General features: G+C 53.8%; 1 protein-coding gene across 6 annotated transcripts in view; it reads right to left on the bottom strand.

Annotated features, from left to right (window-relative positions):
- GRM4 (glutamate metabotropic receptor 4) overlaps nt 1-18,299 on the bottom strand; it is a 116,842-nt gene that overhangs the window by 12,612 nt on the left and 85,931 nt on the right. For 5 of the 6 annotated variants that reach the window (XM_053603090.1, XM_053603086.1, XM_053603091.1 and 2 more), the window contains 3 exons: nt 5,950-6,150; nt 5,592-5,728; nt 1,608-2,543 (listed from right to left, as the gene is read on the bottom strand). In XM_053603090.1, the coding sequence (XP_053459065.1) occupies nt 1,608-2,543; nt 5,592-5,728; nt 5,950-6,150 (1,274 nt within the window). The remainder of the gene's footprint in view (nt 1-1,607; nt 2,544-5,591; nt 5,729-5,949; nt 6,151-18,299) is intronic. The other variant, XM_053603089.1, reaches the window with a different exon arrangement.

Raw genomic sequence — 18,299 nt, 5'->3', positions numbered from 1 at the left:
TGTTCAACCACTGACTCATAGCTACACTTGGATGTCTAATGGGCCTCCCAAACCCAGCACATCCAAAGGACCCCCATCCCCTGCCCCCACACAGGTTCCTCTCATCATCCTCTCCTCTCTGTGTGAAACTCTTTCCTTCCCTCGCAATCGCCCAGGCTAAAAACCATGGCATCCTTCTTGACTGTCTCCTGTGTCTCTTACTCCTAGTGCAGTTCTTCAGAAACCTGGACTGCCTGCCTCCAGATACACCCAGAACCCACCCCCCCACCTTCCCACAGCTCCTCCTGCCAGCACCCCGCCTCCCCCATCCAGACAGAGACCTCCTGACAGCTACCTGTTCCCGGCAGCCAGGGGATCCTTTTCAACCCACATCAGACCTGGTCTTCACCTGCTCAGAAGCTCACAGGGGCCCTCTTCTTACTCACAGCAAAACCCAAAGTCCTTCCCATAGACTCATCCTATGCCATCTGCCCGGTCACCTTTCTGATCTCATGTCACTCCTCTCCTCTGGCTTCCTTAGCCCCATCCCCTTTACATGTAGTAACTGCTTGTACACCCACTGTGTCATGTGCTTGCTACAACACCTGAAGCAGCAGTGTCCAACCTTTTTTTTTCTCTGCCACACATTGACAGAAGAGTTGTCATGGGCCACACATTAAATACACAAACACTAACAAAAGCTGATGAGGGGAAAAAAATATCCCACACCATGGATAAGCAAAACAGGCCTCAAACAATCCATATGGGCCACAGGTTGGACAGCCCTGATGGATTGCAAGGGAAGGATCATAGCCCCAATTAACTAATGAAGCAACTGAGGCTAGAGTGGCCAGCAGGCCAGATCCCAGAGTGAGATACGAAGCTTAGACCAAGAGCTACGGTTCTTGGCCCACTACAATGCCCCTGGTTTCAGGGACTCCTGATCCTGCAAGATAAACTCCCCCAAGCACCCAGCCAGTGCCAGGACATGGATATGGCTGGGTGTACCCCAGGGGTACACCCAGATTCTCAGGCCAGGCCAACACAACACAGGGGCAGCTTCTCTTTAGCTCCAGCTGAGGAAGGGAAGAGACTCAGCTGGCACTGCCAGGGCCCAGGCTCCTGGGGCTGGGAGAGAGGAGGTCACACCCAATACACCTCAGACCTCGGGGTCCCACAGGGATCCCGTGAGTGGTGAATGGAGGGAGCAGAGAGGAGCAGACCAGAAGGAAGACTGACTAGGAGAGAAGTGAAGGAAAGAAGTCTAGAAAAGAATGAAGAATGAAAGAGGACACAGCATCGCAGGCTGATGCAAAGGGCAGGAGGAGGAAAGAAGGGAAAGAGATGAAAGGGAGGCAGAGAGGGTGGGGGGTGGGGAGAGAGATAGGGAGAGGGAAGTGGACAGGGGAAGAAAACGGGGAGGGTAGGAAAAGAGAGGGACAGGGGACAAAGGAGAGAGATAAGACAGACAGAAAAAATGGGGAGAGGGCAGGAACAGAAAAAGAGAAGGAGAGAGAAGACCCAGAAACCAGAGAAAAACCTTGCAACTAGGAGAAAAGGCAGAGAGAGGCACAAAAGCAGGCATTTCCAGACCCGGCCCCCGCCATCCATCCCCGTCTGCCACTCACCTTGTCTGCTGACTGTGAGGTGCCAAAGAAGATGGGGATGAAGGCGAGCCAGACGATGCATGTGGTGTACATGGTGAAGCCTATGGGCTTGGCCTCATTGAAGGTCTCAGGCACGCCACGCGTCTTGATAGCATAGACAGTGCACGTGACCATGAGCAGCATGCTATAGCCCAGCAGGCAGATGAGTGACAGGTCTGAGATGTCACACTTGAGCACACCCCTGGCAAAGCGGGGGTCGAGCGTCCGCTGGTCCTGGAAGTCCACCACCGAGTGGGAAGGGTCCACCACAAACCACACACAGATGCCCAGCAGCTGCAGGGAGATGAGGCTGAAGGTGATGGCCAGCTGTGAGGCAGGGCTGATGAAGCGCGGTGCACTGACTGAGCGCTTGCCCTGCTCAAAAATGCGGTAGATGCGATTGGTCTTGGTGAGCAGGGCTGCATAGCTGATGCTCATGCCCAGCCCCAGGAAGATTCGGCGCAGAGAGCAGGTGCCAAGGTCGGGCTCAGCGATCATGAGGAAGGTGGTGGCATAGCACAGGAATATGCCCGCCAGCAGCACGTAGCTCAGCTCTCGGCCAGAGGCCTTGACGATGGGTGTGTCGTTGTAGCGCACAAAAGTGACTACCACAAACAATGTGGCAGCGATGCCCACCACAGCCAGGAAGAGGGGCAGCACAGCCCAGGGCGAGTCCCATTCAAGCTTGATGATGGGGATGGGCTGGCAGCCCGTGCGGTTCTCTGTGGGCCGCATGTCGTAGGGACACGTCTTACAGGTGTAACGGTCCACCTGGTACTGGTACCCTGTGCAGGGCTCGCAGTGCCAGCAGCAAGGCATGCCCTTCACTGTCTTCTTCCGCTCACCTGGCTGGCAGGGCATGCTGCAGATGGAACGGGGCAGCTGCTGCCCACTGCCTGGCCAGTGCATCCGCTCTATCTGGCAACGACAGCACGATAGGGCAGGCCTCAGGACATGCACCCAGTACTCTGGACCATCCACTGGGTGATGCCCCATAGCCCCACCCCTGAATTATCCAGTTAGTTGTGGATAAAAGTCCAGCTGCCCAGACTCCACCAGGACTTGCTACATCTAACAACTGGATGTTAACAAGCTCTCCTGTATGACTCGGACACCACTAACCTATGGGGAAACTTGATTGAATCTAAAACTGTCAAGACTCATATGGAGAAACTGAGTCCAGAGAGCTGTAGTAACAACTTAGCGTCTCACAGAACATCAGTGGCAAAGCAAAGGGAACTCAGGAGTCCTGACTCCCAGCCCCTATGGCCTTGCCACTCACAGTGGTCCCCAGAGCAGTAGCAGCAGCACCTAGGAACTTACTGAAAATCCACAGTTCAACCCCAACCCAGTCCTACTAACACAGAATCTGTGTTTCAATAAGAACCCCCCACAGGCAATTCATGTGCACACTAAAGTGGGAGATGCAGGCTCAGCCCACAGTGCTCTGAGAAGCCCAGGGAGTTGGGTTCTGCAGAGAGCAACAAACAAAGGTTTAAACAGAGGACTCTCAATGGGTGCTCGGGGGTTAGCATTTCTTTACATCTTGCCCTAAATTAGTGCTACTCACAGCTACATGTCTCTGAAGACACAACAGCTGTGAGCAAAGGAGCCACAGGAGTGTTGTCACACCCTACTGAATATGTTACAATATTCTGGAAAGTAAGTGAGAGGCCCAAAAGAGCTGTCAGCACTACGCTTGGGAGCTGTATTCAAAACACCTGCTCTAAATAAAGTGACTCTCAGGAAGAGGCCACTCTTAGAGAGCAGCAACCCTGGCTAGACTGGCCCCACATTCGTGCTGGACGCTCACTCCTGAGAAAGCATAACCAGGTGGTTGGAAGCCATGGGGAAGATTTCAGAGCTGAGGAAAGGAGTAGAGTGGGGTGGGCAGAGACTCCAAAGACGCCTCATGGCATAGTGGGAAGAAAAGTTCAAGGAAGAATGTTGTCCTGTGGCTCTGGGTATGACAGGGTGCATATTACCTTAGAAGCCAAAGGCCACGGTGACAAGCTCAACCCCTCTGCAGGAGTGACTAGGCAGGACCATCCCTGTATATCAGAGTTGGAAGGGTGCAGGGGAAAGACCTTTCCCCAGAGGACACAGGGTGATGGTGAGTATTCTGGAAAACTGTGGTTCCGCTGGAAAGCACAGTAAATCTGGCCAAGTCCTAGAAGCACAGTTCTATTGCTAGCTGGCTGTGTGCCCTTAAGTAAATGCTTGACCTCTCTGATCCTTTGCTTTCTCATCTGATGCAATGAAAGCAGACAAAGCCACTCTGCCCGTTGTTACTTTGGGTGACTTCCATTTAGGAGTCCAATGGAAATACTTTTCTATATGACTAGAACATCATCTCCATGAAGGGCTAGGGTTTTGTCTCTACTTCCCTGCTGAGTCACCCACCCCAGCACAGGGCTGGCACATAGCAGAGGTCCCACAAATCTCTGTGGAACCTATAAAAGAATAACTGCGCTCAGGCAATGAGGTCCAGGGCATTAGCAATGAGAGGCCACTTCCTCGCTCCACCCAGAGAGGTAACCTGCCTGCCACCCAAATTGAGCCACTCAGGGAGAAAGCAGGGTTGTGATGGTTAAAGTCCAGCCCCACCTCGCCTCCTGCCACCACCCCAGCTCTGTCCGGGCCTTAGAGGCAAGAAGGTAACACAGGACGAGGAGATTACCAGGATGGACCACAAAGATAGTCTGGCTGGGTGGAGGGGCCTTGTACTCCTGGGGAGGAGACCTTCAGGGAGAAGCCACTGCCACCCACACATACCCAGGCCCTGCCACTTTCAACTGGGACATCTATAAAATGGGATATCAGTGCCTACCTCACAGAGCTGTCCCCTGGCAGCAAGATGACATGCTAGAGCAGCAGCTGGGGTGCAGCAGGTCCTCAGTAAGCACCAGCTGTTACTGCTGGGCCATCTGCATCAGCCCCCCCGCCCCAACTTTGGTACTGTCCCTTTGCCAAGTGCACCCACCCACCCTGTCTCTCTGCTTAGCAATCCAAAGAGCCTCATCATAGGAATGGGCTCTGTTCCTGCCCACAAGGCATGGCCTTAGGAAGGGGCCTGTCTCCCCAGGGTGGGTTTCCTGAAATATTTCCCTTGACTTTGAAGACCGCTGAGGCTGAACGAGATCATGAGCCAAATGTGCTATGGAGAGCGAGCCTGAGGGGCTCCTCACTGGAACAGACTGTTACAACAGGAGATGGCAAGGACACAGTGTGACACTTCCAGGATCCCAGAACAAGGATAGCTGAAGCTGGACTAGGACCTGGGCCCCGGGTCTCTCCGGTCCCTCCACAGTGCCACATTGAGCCCACACTGACACCCTTACCCTTACAAGGTAGAGACAAGTCCACAAGCCCTTGGGGAACAAACCATAGTTTCTTCTCTCTAAAAACTGTTCTGTTTCACAAGTGGGGGCACAAAGGGCCAGAGAGGGAAATTCACCACATTTTTGGGACATTCCATGAGGTAGGAAAGCATAGCTAGGAAGGCCCAGAACAATGACTGCCTTCTGGTATGGTATGACAGGGCTGGGGAACTAGCTCTCAGATGGGTCCCTCCTCACAAGCCAGGGCCAGCAGTGTCCTCAGACCTGTGCCCTCTATCCTCTGTCCAAAGACAGCCCCCTCCTCACTTCACTTCCTCACACCCGCCAGGCCTTTGAGCCATTTCACTCTGGTGTGAATTCTACCCAGAAGTGCCCCAGCCTCTGCCCATGGGTAGCAGGCAGGAAGGCCCCAGGCTGAGGGAGAAGGCAGAGCCAGAATGGGCAGCAGGATCCTGGCCACCCTGTCTTCCATTCTGGGGTGGGGACCACTGGGCAAAAAGCCCAACCTGGTAGTCAGGGCTAGTCAGAGGCTGCCTCCCTTTGGTCCCCCTGGCCCCAGAGGTTAGGACAGGGGGCAACTTTGTTTCTACTCCCCTCTAGGACCACTGCCTGTTCTCCTGCTTACTCTGAGGTACAGGTGGTCAGTCCAAGAGCCGATGACCTTGTACTCAGCAGAGCCATTGCGCAGCTGGTACTGGTAAATGTCATAGCGCCCAGGCGCATCTCCATTCTCATTGAAGGTCACGGGGTTCCCTGCAATGCCTGTGGGAGAAAGTGGGCATCTTTTCAGAGTCTTTACCCAGAGGCAGGGAGGACAGGAGCTCAGGGCAGAGACATCTCTGGGGAGGCCCCTCAGTGGAAGATTCTGGGAGGTTTCACCCAAATGTCTAAGGAGACCTCAACCCACAGAGCCCCAGGCCCACTTCCCCTGGGCATGACCAGCGACACTCAGGGTCCAGCAGTGCCCCACACCAGGTCCCCACCTGAGAAGTTGACGTTTCGGATATACTTAAGCAGCTGGGTGCCGTCTACAGGATCCATGCGTGGGCAGAGCCCCACACGGCCAGGACACAGGTCACGGTGCATGGCGTGCAGTGCATGGCCCATGGCGTACACAGCGTCAATCACAAACTGCACCTTCCCCTCCTGCTCGTATGCAGAGTCCTGCCCAATTCGCTCACGGTCTGCAAGGAAACACCCAGGACGGGGGCACCCATGAGGCCCACCACCTTGACAGCAGTGCAGTGCCAGCCAGAACTCCTCGGCACCCTCACAGATCAGGTGGATCAGGTGGTATGATCCATTGGTGTACACCCAGCCTTCCCGACTCCCTGTCCAGTCCGGTTTCCTCTCCCCAGGAACCCATCCAGTGGAAACCCCTGGGGACAGGTCTGAGGGGTGGGGGTGGGGTGCTCACTGGCCTCAGCACTGCACTATACCCCCCAGGACCCAGAATGGCCAGGGTGGGCCTCCTTGTCACCTATCACCTCACCCTGCAAGGCGTTTATCCAGAAGATCTCCCTATGGTGGTGGCACCTGCTGCTCGTCCCCCACCCTGGCCTGGAATCATAGGAGCAGCTGCCCCTTGTGGGCTGGGAAGGAGCCAGGACAGGGCCATGTCTGTCAGTGAGAATGGCGGTGCCCCTAAAGCAGCCATGGGCAGCACCAGCAAGAGTATGCTGCCCTCACCCGAAGGTACTGGTAGAGAAACTGAGGCCCAGTGAAAGATTGGCCTCCTGTGCCTTCAATGGTTTCCAGTCATCCCCAGCTACTCCTCCTGTACCTCACTGACACCTGCCCTCCAGGAGCCAGTGTAAATGAACTTTGCAGACTGGGGAACCCCACCACCATCTTCTCACTGCAAATTGCACGGTGGCCTTGGAGACCTGGCCCATCCTCATGCCCTTCCCTCTGTGCCTACCCAGGCACTCTGCTCTGGGGCTCCAGGTAAGCTCCTGGGCTGCCAGAGGCCTCAGGTCCTAGTCAGCAAGAAGGAGCTCATAATTCTGCCTCACAGAGTCTCCACTGATCCATGGTGTCATATGTGCTAGGTGGTCAGAATCGGGGTACTGAGGTGGCTACAAAAGTCTGTGCCTGGAGCAGGCCAAGAGGCTTTGTTTGGGGGAGGTGGGTCCCAGCCAGGGCCCTGGGTAATGATGATGGTAAAGAAAGTATTACTACTCTGGCTTCTAACTGCCACTGAGCACCTGCTCTGTGCTGAGCTCCTCATGGATAGTAACTCACTGGATCCCCACAACAATGCTATGAAGTGAGTAATTACCCCATTGCAGAGATGTAGAAACTGAGGCGCAGAAAAGCTCAGGAATGTTCCAGACCATGCAGGATTTGAACCCAAGTACCCCAGCTCCTGTGCACCACACTCTGCCAGACAGGGAGAGGGCGGGGGCTCTGAGGGGAGGACATGGGGGCAGGAGGATGGCAGGGTAAAGGAAGGGACAGGATGGGCAGAGTCAGGGAAGCCCCAACTCCCAGCCCAGCCCTCTGGCTGAAAGGCAGGAGCCACACATGTGTCATACCCCACAGGGCAGTCCCCAGAGGACAGTAGGATGAGCAACTACACCTGTGTGCAGCCCCACGGCCCAGGGGCCTTCCCCTCCTGTGTGGCACCAGACTGGCCTGAGTCCAGCCCTAGGCTCTGATTCCCTGGGAACTCCAGAGATCACTGTGTCCATTCCTCTGCTGTGGACACCTCAGAGGCCGACACCAGGTGCAAGGAATCTCACTGTTTCTCCCTGTGGTCTGCTTGACCATCAAATCCCCTCATCCCAGGACATGGGATAACTGGCTGTGGTATTTATCACTTCTCAGCTGGCTTGGTCACTCAGTTGAGCCTGCTGGCCAGAACCCCGACCCATTCTCAGCCTAGCCCAATGTAGACACTCAGATTACAAATTGAATGTCAGAAATCATAGAATCACAATACTGGGGATGGCAGGGCCACAGGGACCATCCTTTCCAACTGTCACTTTACAGATGAGAAAATGAGGCCAGAGAGGGAAGCCCAGACTCACACGGCCAATGGGCAACAGGATGGGCACTCCAGCCTGCAGACCCCCCCACCCTATCTCCATCCCAGACTGCACTTGACCTGGAGGCTCATCTGCCAGCTTTGCTAACAGGTAACACTCTTTTTAAGCAAAGGCACAAATAGACAGGGATGAACATGAAAGGCAAATCCTCCAGTTCACCATCTTCCCTTCTAATCTCTGATCACAAAGTTCTGAGGGCCTAATGAGAAATGAAAGGGACAGTCCTGTCCCCAAAGGGCACAGACAGAGCTGGAGCAGTCACTTGAAAGGCCTGCCCTGGACCCCACCCTTGTTTCCCCATTCCCCCAGGCCCTGTCCTCTCCTGCCTGGAGATCCATAAAACGCCCTCTGTACAGCTCCCATCCTCCCTCCTCTCACACAGATTCAGGCCTAAATTATTAACCGGGGATGGAGAGGTGGGCTGTGGCCACTGCAGAGAGGAGGCAGCTCTCTCCCAAGGCCAAGGTCACATCCCTGTGGTGGAAACACACCTTCCCACTAAGCCGGCCTCTCCTCTTCCTGGCTCCAGGGAGTCCCCAGAGGATCCAGCTGAAGCATCCATTCCTGGGCCATTTTAGCTCAGGACCAAATGTTCTCACCAGGGTCACAAAGCCACTAGAATGGACACTAGTGTGGATCCCCACGGAGCAGCCTCCCCAGGGAAAGCTGCCTCTACCTGGGGTGGCTCTGGGGAAAAGGACTTTAGAGTCCTATGGGTCCCAGGTAACCCTAGAGTGCTACCCCTCCAGAGTGTCCACCCCAGCCCTGTCACACAGACTTGCAGAGACTTCTCAACACTCTCACCTCCTTGACTTTGTCTGAAGTCTAGCCCCAGTTACAAATGAGAAAAGTGGGGTGCATGAGGCAGCATTCAAAGGGGGTAACAGGACATGAGTGTGCCCACCACACACGTGTGCATGTACACACCTCAGACCCACAGGCCCTTTCCCTGAGCCCCAAAGGAAACAACAACGACAGAGCCTAAGTACCTTCCCATGGGCAGGGTGGCAGGGACTGCAGGGGAGTTGAGGAATCACAGGAACCACAAACACACGCTTAACAAGACAAGACACTCTATCCCAAAAGAACCCTGGAGCTGCACCCATAACTGGAGCAGCTCTCTGTGCAGTGAGCCCTGGCTTCTCAGCAGACATCCTGGCAGCATGGCTCGCATTTATCTAGCTTTCACCGAGCCCTCGCATGCTGGCTCACCTTCCCCACAGCTCTGGGAGACAGACTCCACCGGCCCCTCTCACTGGGAGGTAACTGAGGTTTGCAGGTGGGTGGGTCCCTAGGAATCCTCGCATCAGGGCGGTATTCGATACATACCTGTGGACTGAACTAGCTGATAAGTGGTGGAGCTGGGATTTGAACCCAAATCGCTCTGGCGCCAAAAGGGTCTCCATCACCCTGACCTGCCTCCTTCCCCCTTCTCTAGGGTCCAGGCTCTGCTATCAAGTGTCCAGTCCAGGGCTCACCAGGGGCCAAGGACCCCCTTGATCTAGAGGAGGTAGGTAACAGTGGGCAGAAGGAGTCGAAACACCCCCTTTCATAGGTGGGCAGGACCCCCAGGCCCAAGCAGGGGGCACCATGGTTCTGGGCGGAAGACATGGATTTCTGAGAGCTATCGGAGGAGACAAATTCCACACACACGGCGGCAGTGACAGCAGCAACAGTTTGAAGATGTCCTAATTGTGTCCTGGGGCACAGGGAGGCAGAGATGCGTTTGGCTCTGCCATGGGTGACAGACAGCTGGGGAACCATCGGGGAGGATTTTCTCCGTCAAAACCCCGCAGCTGTGGTTACTACGGCGACTGCAGCCTTTGTCTGTAGGTTGTAAATTGTAATTGAAATGAGTTTTCAAGGTTGAAATAATCAGAGCCCTCTTGTCTCCCCCTCACTTCTTCACAAGTCACCCCACCCAGCTGTGCTCCTCTGAGCCCTAATGCACACACACACACACACACACACATGCAAGTGCATACATGCTTGAAGCGGCTCATGTCAGAGTGCACAAAATCAACCCCATAGACATATTTTCACACCTACACATATAGAATAGCAAGTGCACAAGCCTGCAAGCCTTCACACGTGTCTATACACTCATACGTGCTCCAACACAGGCGTACATATAACACATACAACGTCTACACTCCACATTTAACACGGCACTTAGACAAATGTGTGGGCATTCAGATTCACCCACTTTCTTAGGCTGAGAAGTCCCAAAAACAGATGCTGACGAGGACCAGGGTGCAAAGGCTGTATGTTATGTAGGGTAGGGAGGTGACAGGGGAAAGGGCAGGCAGGTTACGCTGACATGAAGGGCTCAGGCCTGCCGGGGACCTCAACTTCTGATGACAGCATTTTCACCTCAGGGTCATATTCCTGAGGGTCTATAAGAATTGTTTTCCTTCAGATGGAGTCCATAGCTAGCAAAGTTGAGGGCCTCAGGCTGTGCCGCGAGAGTTCTTAGAGCTTGAGAAAGAGCACTTGAGAGAGGGAGTGAAGAGCCTGGCCCCCGGGGCAGGTCGTTTTACTTCCCTGAGCTTCAGGTTCCTCCTCCCTGAGATGCTGATGCCATTTACCACAACCATTATGCCGCCAGTACACTTGGGTGCAGGGAGTTGTGGTGGGGCTAAGCTAGGGATGGAGACCAGGCCGAGTTGTTTAGCAACACCATGGAGCTGAGATGGAGTTGTGGGAGGCCGAGCTAGTGATGGAGACCAGGCCGAGTTGTTTAGCAACACCATGGGGCTGAGATGGAGTTGTGGGGGGCCGAGCTAGCGATGGAGACCAAGCCGAGTTGTTTAGCAACACCATGGGGCTGAGATGGAGTTGTGGGGGGCTGAGCTAGCGATGGAGACCAGTCCGAGTTGTTTAGCAACACTATGGAGCTGAGATGGAGTGTGGGGGGCTGAGCTAGCGATGGAGACCAGTGCGAGTTGTTTAGCAACACCATGGGGCTGAGATGGAGTTGTGGGGGGCCGAGCTAGCGATGAAGACCAAGCCGAGTTGTTTAGTGATTCCCCAGACTGGGAAGCAGTGATTTGAGGACGAAAATTCAGGGCAAAGAACTAGTGGAAACCGTGGTGTGGGGCTGAAGAGCAGGAGTGTGACTCTGGACCCATGAGAATCAGGCCTGTGACTTCTGGGAATGTGGGCAGAACCAGGGCATGGCAAGACCAGCTTTGGGAACAGGACTCAAGGGACCCTCAGAAGAACCTGCATGTCTCAGGGAGGTGATGAAGGAAAAGGGCTCAATCCCAGGTGGAGGGGGGCAGTGAGGAAGCACAGTGTGGTGGCTTTCTCTGCCCTTCCATCTGTGGGCACCTGGGCCCATGGGTGTCTAGTGGGCACCTATCGCACAGGAGGAAGGCCTCGAGGGAGGAGGCATCATCCAGCAGAGTAGTGTCAAGGGGAACAGGCGAAGTGAGGCTAAGCAAGGAGGGCTGTGCATAGGGCATGGTGCTGGGTGGCTCCCCTCTGTGTCCCCTTCAGTCCTCCCAACAACCCCTAAGGAGGGATGAGGAACCCAAGGCACAAGCTAAAGTCACATCTGAGGAGACCAAGGCTCTAGGAGACTCAGTTACTCGGCCTGGAGCATATAGCTGCTCTCTGGCTGAGCCGGGAGTCAGGGCCAGCCACGTTTGTTTGTCTACTTCACCAGACAGCTCTCTGAAGAGGTCCTGGGACCCACCTGTCCTGCTTCCTAGCAATTTGTTCACGGGACGAAAATTGGTACATGTGTTTTCATATTTGTGTACAAATGCAAGTTGATGTGTGTAGATGTGTAGTATAGGGATAGCTCATGCTTGATTCCTCATGTGAGCATGTATGTTTACGTAGATGCTGTTGGGGCCCTAGCCATCCCCCCAGCACACGTCATCCCTGTGTGAGAGGGTTCATGCCCTGGGAGCAGCCTAGGACTGACCAAGCCAGGGAATGTGTGCCCATAGATGGGGAACCTTTGGGCATGATGTGCCCCACACCATGGTTTCCACCAGTTCTTTGCCCTGCATTTTCATCCTCAAATCACCTGCTCCCCAGTCTGAGGAATTGCTAAATAACTCCATCCCTAGCTTGACCCCCACAATGCCACCTCGGCCCCATGGCAACTACTCCCTGCACCAGGTGTACTGGGGGCTTAATGGTTGTGGTAAATGGCATCAGCATCTCAGGGAGAAGGAATCAGAGGCTCAGGGAAGTAAAACAACCTACCCCAGGGGCCGGGCTCTTCACTTCCCCTCTCAAGTGCTCTTTCTCAAGCTCTAAGAACTCTGGTGGCACAGCCTGAGGCTCCTCAAACTTGCTAGCTGTGGGCTCCATCTGAAGGAAAACAATTCTTGTAGACCCTCAGGAATATGACCCTGGGGTAAAAATGCTGTCATCAGAAGTTGAAGTCATAGCTATAACAATGAATCCCATGGCAAATGATCACAGGAGCAGAGAAGTTGTGTCTTTGTGATTAATAGAGATCACTTCTGGGTGGCCATTGAAATGGAAATGCAAAGTTTAAGAATCCTCAGAACTCCTGGGACCCTGAGAGTATGACCTCAAAAATGTGTCCCCAGACTTTCACATCTTCAATGTGAAAAACAGGACATGAGCACCAGGGTCTGGTGGGAACAGCTGGAATTCCCCATTCAGCCCCTTACTGGGCCCGGCAATTGGCTTAGCATGTCTGAGCTTCCTGCTGTGACAAGAGGTTGGCACCTGGGACCAAGAGAGAAGAATGACACCTGTAGTGTCCTACACCTACAGCAGGGGCCATACCCAGCAGCTGCATGGTGCTGTACCTAGGAAAGGCCTGTTCTCAGCCCCTCCCTGCTTCTGAGGCCAATGTGCCTCAGCTCAGGAGCCTGGGCTCTGCTTTGCCAGACAGGAAAGGACAGGGCTGAGCTGCCTGCACCTGTTAACATTGCCCCTCCACAGATCTCCCCCTCTCCCACTCAGCCAGTCTCCTTCCCCTCCCAGCGTATCTACTCTGGATCCTCCGCCAGAACCTTTCCTTAACACAGAATCTGCTGTCATTTCTCCCATTTGAACAAACAAAAACCCTCTCTTGACCCAACTCTCCCCAAATAGTATCTCCTTTCTCAGTTCCTGTTTACATCAAACTTCTCAAAAGAGTTGCCTCTGCTCACTGTCATCAATTTCTCTCCTCTGCTTCCCCCAACACCACCAACCCCAACTTGCCTTTTGCCCCACCTCTCCAAAGAAATTGGTCTTGGCCCCTGGACAGCATGTGATGGAGCTGGTCACTCCTTCCTCCCTAATGTTCTCTTCCCCTCCAGGACACCACGCTCCCGGCCCTCCTCCCAGGGGGCTGCCCCGTCTCAGCTCCATGCTGGCCCCTCTCCCCACCCCCAAAACTCCAGTGTCCAAGACCCCCTTGGACCTCTTCTCCAACTACACTCGCTCCTGCTGCTGACACTCCCCCCTGACTCCAGCTCCTATTTCACAGGCCACGTGGAACTCCAGCAAGCATCTCACTCTCGAGTGTCCTACACTAAACCAGTCTTTCTTCCCCAGCCTGCTCCTCCTCCTACCCACCCCGTCTTGGTGCATGGCAATTCTAGCCTTCTCCTCCCAGCTGAGGACCTTGGAGCCATCCTTGATTCTCTGTCATCTCTCCCCTTAAATCCTTCAGCAAACTCTGCAGCCACATTGCAAAGTTTACAAAGAATCCAACAGCTTCTCACCACCTCCATGGCCACCATCCGCCCTGGCCCCATCCCTCCCCCCTGGATTACAGCACCAGCCTCCTAACTGGCCTCCCACTTTGCCCTCACCCTCGCCAAGCAGTGAGCAAGCAGCAGCCAGAGTGAACCTGTTAGAACATAAATCGGATCACACCAATCCTCTTTCAAACCCTGCAATAGCTTTGTCCTGTTCTGCATAAAAGACTAAATCCTCACAAACTGCCTCCAGCCCACGTGATGAGTGTTCCCCTCACCTGTTGCTCTGCATCAGCCATACAGGCCCCCTCACTGTTCCCCAGACCTGCCAGGCATGAGCCCTCCCCCAGGACCTTTGCATGTACCATGCCCACTGCCTGGCAGCTCTTTCCTAGATCTCCCCAGCTCACTCTCTCACTGCCTTCAGGTCTTTCCCTGAGTTTCATCTTCTCAGTGAGACCTCTGACTTAAAAGTGGTACAACTTCCCCAACCTCCCGGCACTCCCAATTCCCTCCTAGAGGCCTCCTGGATCTGCCTTCTCTAGACTCACAGTTAGGTCTTCTCTGGAGCCCAGGGCACGGCCTGCCAGGCCACAGGCCCCACTCCACACCTGGTCTGCAAGGCCATACTGTCTCCCCTTGCTCCCCAGGCCAGGTCTGTCTCTCTCACAGACCCTAACACGGGGCTCACATAGTCTGCATCTTAGTAAATGCTGGTTGGTGTCCTGATTGACAAGTGAGAAGCAGCACTGAGGGAAGGGCCCAGGACCCTCTCGCTACCACGTGGCCAGTGGTTTGAGCAGCTGTCGGTTCCTTTAATAGGGGCACACCCTAGCATATAGCAGGTGCTCCGAAATGTTGGTCTTCCCTCCTTTCCTCAAGAGGGAGGCTTCTTCAACTTCCTTTGCAGATATAGAGGTAGGGAGATCTTTCAAAGGCAGGCTAGAGAAGCCAGGAGGGCCCTGGGGTTGGGACATCAGTTGGCCTAAAGCAATGTTCTCAATCTTCCTAATGCTGAGACCCTTTAATACAGTTCCTCATGTTGTGGTGACCCCCAACCACAAAATTATTTTCGTTGCTACTTCATAACTGTACTTTCGCTACTGTTACGAATCGTAATGTAAATATCTGATATGCAGGATGTATTTTCATTGGTCGCGACCCAAAGGTTGAGAACTGCTGGCCTAAAGCAAGATATCTCTTGAATTAGATGGTATGGGTTCAAATCCTAGCCCTGTGTGACCTTAGGCAAGTCTTTAACCTCCCTGTGCCTCAGTTTCCTCATCTATAAAACAGGTTGCTGAAAAGATTAAATGCAAAACACTGGAACAGAGATCAACAATTAGTAAATGCTATATAAATAGTACTACTATTATCCTCTTCTTACTATTGTTTGTTACTGCTTTTATCTCAGGCTGGGAGACTGGTGTCTCCTCACACATACCAGCCACCATGTGGCTGCCCTCCCTCTCCAAGTTCCCAGGCAGCCCCTGGAAGCAGCAGGCAGTAAATTTTTTCTGTCTCCTCATAAACCGGGCCTTCCTCTGCTCAGCCATCACCTGGCTGGCAGTGCTGTCAAAAAGATAGATGCCACATCTGCCTTGTTTACGACTTTAATTCCCAAACCCTGCGATGTGGGTTCCTGGGAGGGGCCGGGAAGGGAAGAGAGAGGCAGGCAGCATCTTCCCCAGGGTTGACAGCTGCAGAGATGCCCCTTTCAGAGACTCTGATCTCGCTCAAAGTGGGGGCATCCATGGGCTGTCTGCAAGTGCTTCTAGCAGGTCAACTTCCACGTCTCTGGGAAACCATGAGGCAGGCAGCACTCTGCTGGGGACAGGACTCTTAGGAGGATGGGACAGGGTAATGATTCTCATTTCACAGACAAGGAAACTAAGGCCTCAAGAAGTAAGGTGACATGCCCAAGATCACACCACTAGGAGGTGGTATCACCTGAATTCCTACTCAGGTCTGCAGGATTCTAAGAGCTGTGTGCCTGAGAAAGAATGAGTGCCCTCCTCCCTACCTTTACCACTTCAACACACACCTGTCCAAGTGCCAGTCGCAAGCATCTGCCATCCACCCAAGTCTTCTGGCACAGGAGCCCTCTTTGCCCTCCAGAACATCCCCCCAATCAATGACTGACGGCGGTGACATATGCACATCCCAGTTCCTGTCCGCCTGCAGTTGGGTAACTGAGGCCTGTTCCTCACTGTCCCCACAGTCCCCAGAAGAATTAAGCTGAAGTTGTTCATGGCGGTAACCTGCTTGACATCATACCCTTTATTGCTGCCTTCTCTCCTCTTTCCTGAGATCCCCTCCCAAATAAACTTGCTCTCAAATCCTTGTTTCCAAGGGAATCCAGCTTAAGACAGCCTGGAAGGATGGATCGAATCTTCCCAAGTGTAAGACCACAGGAAGTGATGGCCCTTCTCACCCTCCGGGAGGGTCACTGAGTCCCTCCCTCAATTGAGTGGAAAGGAACGGCTTTGGGAAAGCAAAGGACAGGGGAGTGGCACTTGTTTACTGTGAGATCTTGAGCAGGGCAGGCAGGGCCCATGGGACTGAAACAGGCAGAGGCCAACTATTAGCATGGAGGAGAGCGGAGTGGGCCGATGCTGGAAGAGGAGAGTGGGCAGCCAGGCTCTGGGGACAGTGAGGGTAGGAGGAGAACACAAGTTGTGAGAGACTGCAGAGCACGCCTAGGCAGCGAAGGGCAAGAGAGAAGGGGCCTGAAGGAGTGGGAGGGGACGGAGGGAGAGGCTAGGCAGGGGCAGGCAGGGCCAGGCTGCATGGGTGTGAGGCCAGCTCTACCTACTCTCTAGCACTGTGATGTTCGCAAGTTGCCTCAGTTTCCTTCTCTGTAAAATGGGAGCTGCACCTGTGACCGTCTATACTACCCACTCTCAGGCATGCTCCCTTCCCCCAAATCCTACAGCAGACAGAATTGGTACTGAAGACTTGGGCTGCTAAATTACCCAACAGGTACCTCGGTAATCTCTCCCACTTCCTCTCTATGGCAACAATGACAACCATCTCCTCGGCACGTATCAAACACACCATTTTTCACACCATACGCTATATCTCTAATCCATATAATCACTCAGGGAGATGGGTGTTGCCTTCCCTGTTCTATAGATAACCATCTAAGACTCAGAAAAGTTAAATAACTTTTCCAAGGTCACACAGCCAGGAAGAGGCAGAGTCGGTTTCAGACCCAGGGGTGAGCCCTTCCCCTGTCCCTCCTCCCAGTCCTCTGGCCCAAGGCCTTCTCCCCAGGGACAGGTTCATCTCAAGCCTGGGTGGGACCATGGGGAAGCCAGAGCTGCTGCCCCCTCCCCTGGGGTCTCAGTTCCCACAAACATTCCCAGCAGCTTCCCTGCCCTTCACCTCACCCAGAGGGACAGGTGCACTGCACCTAACTTGGGGCCAAACAAGGACTCTGACCAGTCTCTGCTGGGGTTTCCAGTGCAGGAGGAAGGATTCGGGTTAGCTGTGAGGTGCTGTCCTCCCCGAGGGTACACCCCATGCCATTTAGGGCTCTGTTCCTTTGCTCATACCCCCCACCCCCACACCAGAAGTACGTGCCACCCTCCCTCCCATCACTCACCTCTCCCTCTGAGTCAGAGGCTTTCAAGAAATCCTGATGCTCAGGTTGCACCCAATACAAATTAAGTCAGAATGTGTAGGGGTGGGAGTCAGATTCCTAGGTGATTCCTTGTGAACAAAGCTTAGGGGCTACTGCTCTATCCCTACAAACACATTAAAGTCATCTGGGGAACTTTAAAAGCATCTGCCCCAGGTCCCACCAGTGAGGTTCTGATTTAGTTAGTCTTGGGCTCATCCTGGTATAGTTCTAATAGCTCAGCAGGTGACTCTCATGCACAGCGAGCTCAGAGCTACCACTCACAGTTCATAAAGTGCTTCCTTCACATACTTTCCCTGCCTCTGGAGATATCCTCTGGGCTGGCTGACCATCAATCCCATTTCTCAGATGAGAAAGCAAAGTCCAAGAGAGGTCACAGAGCTTGCCTTGGGCTCACAGCAAAGCTTGCTCTTCTGACACTTGCTCTGACAAACAGACCAAATCCTTTCTTAGGACTGCTGGACAGGTTCATGAATCCTGATCCAAGGACTGGTGGTCTGGATGAAGCCTGCAGGAATTGGCCAAAGCCTTCCTCCTCCTGCCCCTCCAGAAAGACCTTCACCCTTGATAGCCTAGACCAGGCGTCCTCAAACTTTTTAAACAGGGGGCCAATTCACTGTCCCTCAGACTGTTGAAGGGCCAGACTATACTTTAAAAAAAAAGAAACTATGAACAAATTCCTATGCACACTGCACATATCTTATTTCGAAGTAAAAAAAAAAAAAACAGGAACAAATACAATCACACAGCCTCATGTGGCCCGCGGGCCACAGTTTGAGGACTCCTGACACTGAGTCCGGGAGGCCCTAGTTGTCCATCTTGCCCCACTTCTAGTCTTACCCATCCTCTCTCAATCCCCATCCCTAAGCCAGGTCCTGTGACCTATCAACAGGGTGCCCAGGCAACTTATCATCCCTATATGGGCTCTTTTCAGAATAAGAGGGGATGTTCTCAATAAT

This window comes from Nycticebus coucang, chromosome 9, assembly GCF_027406575.1.
Source record: "Nycticebus coucang isolate mNycCou1 chromosome 9, mNycCou1.pri, whole genome shotgun sequence".
Classification (NCBI taxonomy): Eukaryota; Metazoa; Chordata; class Mammalia; order Primates; family Lorisidae; genus Nycticebus; species Nycticebus coucang.
This window is presented reverse-complemented; position numbering and strand designations above follow the sequence as displayed.